The 5,282-nt window shown below is 49.3% G+C and overlaps 1 protein-coding gene across 2 annotated transcripts; it reads right to left on the bottom strand.

Annotated features, from left to right (window-relative positions):
• Positions 1–777: 777 nt before the first annotated feature.
• Positions 778–4,602, bottom strand: LOC143788715 (uncharacterized). 2 transcript variants are annotated; one of them, XM_077278560.1, is made up of 5 exons: positions 4,436–4,602; positions 4,317–4,357; positions 3,209–3,283; positions 2,668–2,872; positions 778–1,710 (listed from the first exon to the last, which is right to left on the bottom strand). In XM_077278560.1, the coding sequence occupies exons 1-5, from the start codon at positions 4,500–4,502 to the stop codon at positions 1,310–1,312; spliced, it is 789 nt and encodes a 262-aa protein (XP_077134675.1). In that variant the 5' UTR covers positions 4,503–4,602; the 3' UTR covers positions 778–1,309. The 2 variants fall into 2 exon arrangements, with proteins under 2 accessions (XP_077134675.1, XP_077134676.1); XM_077278561.1 differs by having other exon boundaries at positions 1,172–1,710; positions 2,674–2,872; positions 4,436–4,591.
• Between the last annotated feature and the right edge of the window lie 680 nt (positions 4,603–5,282).

The following is a 5,282-nucleotide window of genomic DNA, read 5'->3' as shown; positions in this document are numbered from 1 at the left end:
GCAATAAACGAGAGCAGCTGAGAAAGCCAACCTCAAAGATCAGCAGTTCCACTCAAAGCCACCAGAGGGTGTCCAAGGACAGAACTCACCAAAGTACCATTCACGACCACAGGAGGGAGCCCGAGAACGGAATTCACAACAGGGCTCCTTTTGCATCAATTATATCAATTTTAACTTTCTACTTTAAAGCCCCTTTGAATAATGAAGATACAATTAGTCTCTGAAGATATGCACTGAGGCACTTTATTGTCGAATTTGAGTTTTAAGTGCTCGTCCATATATTATACAGATAAAAAAGGAAAACAGCACAAAAATTAAAGAAAAAACGGGCTTTAATGCCTGAATGGCGTGGCCACGCCGTTCAGGCATTAAAGCCTGTTTTTTCTTTAATTTTTGTGCTGTTTTCCTTTTTTATCTTTATTATTGGAGGCCAATTGGACATTGGTTGGGAGAGCGCTGCACGACAACTGCAGTAATATGTGATGCTGTTCCAATTTTGATATATATACTTTTGCTATCCATGATCTTGTGGTTTGTGATATTTTCCCAACCTTTGCAGTATATAGCACTTGACGTGATCAATACTTATGCATATGATTATCCTGAGTACACATTCATATGAATTGAAGTTAATCATTTTTTTAATTTTATATTAAAGTACTGTTTTTGTCATGATTTCCAAATAAATAATTGTATACTTCAAATTGTGATATATACACTCCATTTTATCTGGTTTTGCTCATGTTTTTCACGGAGTGTGATTTTTTTTTTTTTTTTGTGATAAGGTTTATATGGAGTAATATGTATGCTCATTATTACCTGTCTGGTAGCATTGGGGACCATATAAATTTGACAAAATACTTGACTTTGTACAATTATACCTACAAGAATTGATGCTGTTTTGAAGGAAAAGACCAGTCACCAAATATGATTTACTTTTCTCTTTTCACTTTGTGAATTGATAAATTAATTTTTCTGTTGAAATCATTTCTATTTTGTAGCATGTAGTGTTTTTTAAACACCTGCCTAAAACTTGTGCACAGTACTGTACATAAGAAAAAAAAATAGTTGAGAATTGCATTACTTCTGTATTATACTCCAGAGCTGCGCTCACTAATGTCATGTTCTGATGGGGACACTGAGTGGAGCCACAACCTCTCTGGATTGTACAATGGCAGCTATGACACAGAAGAGTGTCCTCAATTTCTGCTTTCTGACACTTATTTCACAGATTTTTTTTTTCTTAAAAAGAGCTACAGTGACCGCATGTGAATGTGCCCTAAATGTCTGAGTCCAGACAATGTTAATGTCACTCATCATCCTCAGAAGACGAGTAACAACTTAATCCCAGGATCCCTTTGCTATCCCCTCCCCCAGCAGCTTGGTCCTCAGTCCTGTTCACCATGCTCTTCCCTGCAGCACTGTTTCCCTTTGGTTCCGTCTGCTTTGACAGTAGAATATCTTTCAGTTTATTGGCAGCGTCACCCCCTGTATTATAGGACGACCTCAGCCAGACGTCTTTGGGGTGAGAATTCGCATTGCTGAACTGTAAAGGCTCATCCTGACCTTGAGGATTGATAGGGAGATCCAGCACAGCCGCCTTGCTTTCTTTGGTGCTACTCCCATCACCATCTTCCTCAGGGTTACTGAGCTCTTCATCAATGTTATCCGATAGGACAGTTGAGAGCAGCGCATCCCCAGGGCGTTCACCTATCAAAGAAAACATAGGTTATCAGCAGAACTTTGCTACTTCAGTCCTGTGGGCAAAAAAGGGTTTTCTCTTATTTTGGACATTTTCTTTGCACTTTATTAAACTTTTTTTTTTTTTTACTCCTGGGGGAAAGGGTTAAATATAGTTTATGGAAGTTAAGCGCTCAGGGCATAAGCAACAATAATTAGTGATGAGCGAATATACTCGTTACTCAAGATTTCCAGAGTACGCTCGGGGGTCCTCCGAGTATTTGTTAGTGCTTGGAGATTTTGTTTTCTTCGCCGCAGCTGAATGATTTACATCTGTTAGCCAGCATAAGTACATGTGGGGGTTGCCTGGTTGCTAGGGAATCCCCACATGTAATCAAGCTGGCTAATAGCTGTAAATCATTCAGCCGAGGTGAGGAAAACTAAATCTCCGAACACTAAAAAAATACTCGGAGGACACCCGAGCGTGCTCAAGAAATCTCGAGTGACAAGTATATTCTCTCATCACTAACAATAATATGAAAATCATCACAAATTTCAAGTTAATCATTATTGTGTTATTCTCAATATTTAACAGCTATCCCCCATTTCCAGGATCAGTAGGGGTCCGACGTCTGGGACTTCCACCGATCCCCAATGCACACCGCTGCTCTATCTGTTCTCTACAGGACTCCTGGAGATGGCGGAGCAGAATGTTTGGCTTATCCAGCACTTCCATAGACAATGAAGAACAGGAGGTTCACATTTGCACCAACCACCCTATTCCAATGGGGAAGTGATCCTGAGCAGGGGGCTCTAATATGCCCCAACAGGGGCTACCACAGTTTTTCAATAATTGAAAGTATAAAATCTGGTTACTGATACAGGAGCAGGGAGAGATGACTGCATGCATCAGTGCATTGTGGCAGAGCTGAATGACGCCCCCATATTATTTATCGCTCATCTAAACCACTCCTGATGCATTAGTACCTGCACCTGATTGCACCCATGAGGGCACCTTCCCGTCGACCGTCCTCTTCCTCGTGTATCCCCGCAGTTTCCATGGATGCTCCTTGCACGATGGATCCAGACGGCGTAACTTCCACAGATGGCTCTGATACTCTTTCTTCAGCACTTCGAGCTTCTCCTGGAATTCTTCAATCTTTCTGTCTGAATAGTGAATAAGCTGAGATTGCTGCAAGAGAGAGGTCAGATCCATCAGTGGACAGTGGTCCGCCGCAGGGTGGTGGTCCGGCCCAGCCGCAGGGTGGTGGATCTTTTTAGGGAGAGGTGACAGTAATTTTGACAGTTTTAATCTTTTTTTCGCTACTATTAATTTAATGTTTTCTTAGATCAGATATTATGAATGATACCAAATATGTGGGGCAGGGGGGATTCAAATTTTTTAAACCCTTTTTTTCCCCTCAGTCTTCATAGGGGACATTAACCTACAATCGTCTGCACTCTATACGGCAATGCCATGGAACCCCCCACCCCCGCACTCCTTATACCCCTGAGCCCGATGCCTCACCTCCAGGTAATATTCCATGTCACTCTTTATACTGGGGATCCACCTCCTGATCTCAGCCGCCGTGTGTAGTGCAGCCTGCATAGAACAAAGGGGGAGAGGGTCAAGACCCAGAACACGGGAGGGAGGAGGGGGGGTCAGGACCCAGAACCGGGGGGGGGGGGGGGGGAGAAGAGGGGGTCAGGACCCAGAACCAGGGGGGGGGGGGAGAAGAGGGGGTCAGGACCCAAGAGACGGGGGGAGAGAGGGGGTCAGGAGACGTGGGGGGGAGAGAGGGGGTCAGGACCCAGAACTAGGGGGGGGAGAGAGGGGGTCAGGAGACGTGGGGGGGGGGGGAGAGGGGGTCAGGACCCAGAACTAGGGGGGGGGGGAGAGAGGGGGTCAGGACCCAGGAGACTGGGGGAGAGAGGGGGTCAGAAGATGGGGGTCAGGACCCAGAACAAGGGGGGGGGGGGAGAAGAGGGGATCAGGACCCAGAACATGGGGGGGGGGGGGAGAAGAGGGGGTCCGGACCCAGAACACGGGGGGGGGGGGGGGGGGGAGAAGAGGGGGTCCGGACCCAGAACACGGGGGAAGAGGGGGATCAGGACCCAGAACACAGGGGAAGAGGGGGGGTCAGGACCCAGAACACAGGGGAGGAGGGGGGTCAGGACCCAGAACACAGGGGAGGAGGGGGGTCAGGACCCAGAACGCAGGGGAGGAGGGGGGTCAGGACCCAGAACGCAGGGGGGGAGGGGGTCAGGACCCAGAACGCAGGGGGGGAGGGGGGTCAGGACCCAGAACGCAGGGGGGGAGGGGGGTCAGGACCCAGAACGCAGGGGGGGAGGGGGGTCAGGACCCAGAACGCAGGGGGGGAGGGGGGTCAGGACCCAGAACGCAGGGGGGGAGGGGGGTCAGGACCCAGAACGCAGGGGGGGAGGGGGGTCAGGACCCAGAACGCAGGGAGGGAGGGGGGTCAGGACCCAGAACGCAGGGAGGGAGGGAGGTCAGGACCCAGAACGCAGGGGGGGAGGGGGGTCAGGACCCAGAACGGAGGGGGGTCAGGACCCAGAACGCAGGGGGGGGAGGGGGCTCCGGGGAGATCACCGCCCTCCTCCCCGGCAGCACTCACCAGACGTGGACGCTTCCCTGTCACATCCCGCACACGTCCCTCTGCAGAGAAAAAAAAACAGATGAGAGCGGTGACACCGGGGAGGGCGCACACATGGCGGCGCCGCCTCCTCTTCTCACCTGCCTTCTCCTTCTGCAGCCACAGGCGGTTCAGCCTCCCCTGCTGCTTCTCCTCGTTTCTCGCCATGTTTACATTTACTTCCGGTCAGCTGACACCATGGTCACATGATGTGAGATGGGCGGATGGATGGTTGTCACGCTGACAGAAAGCTTCTCTAGTCTCTCCACCAATAAGCAGTGAGGGGGTGGAGCTACCTGTAAATCATGCGCATAAGGGGAGAGCGGTCACCTGATCAACTGGGAGGCGGCTGTGTGCTGACTGCGGTGCTAATGTATCACCATGGAGACGGACTTATCCCCTCATACAGGACCACTACCCCCTCAGATCATGGATCCCCTCATACAGGACCACTACCCCCTCAGATCATGGATCCCCTCATACAGGACCACTTCATGCATTTTCTCATAATGGTGTCTTCACTCCTGTCCTCATGGTATCCTATGAAAAATTTTAGGACAGCATAGTGGATCACTGGCTAGCACTGTACGGTGGCTCAGTGGTTATCATTGTATGGTGGCTCAGTGGTTAGCACTGTATGGTTGCTCAGTGGTTATCATTGTACGGTGGCTCAGTGGTTATCATTGTACGGTGGCTCAGTGGTTAGCACTGTATGGTTGCTCAGTAGTTAGCACTGTAAGGTGGCTCAGTGGTTAGTACTGTTGTTTTGCAGTGCTGAGGTCCTGGGTAGTGATTGGCAAACACACTGCATTTTACCTGCGGATTTACCACGGAATTGCTGCATTTTTTGTGTGGATTCCTATTATGGAGCAGGTGTAAACCGCTGCAGAATCCGCGCAAAGAATCGACATGCTGCGGAATAAACAACGCAGCGTTTCCAAGCAGTAT

This window comes from Ranitomeya variabilis, chromosome 8 (assembly GCF_051348905.1).
Source record: "Ranitomeya variabilis isolate aRanVar5 chromosome 8, aRanVar5.hap1, whole genome shotgun sequence".
Taxonomy (NCBI): domain Eukaryota; kingdom Metazoa; phylum Chordata; class Amphibia; order Anura; family Dendrobatidae; genus Ranitomeya; species Ranitomeya variabilis.
Note: the sequence above shows the minus strand (reverse complement) of the source record. Positions and strands in the feature narration are given on the sequence as shown.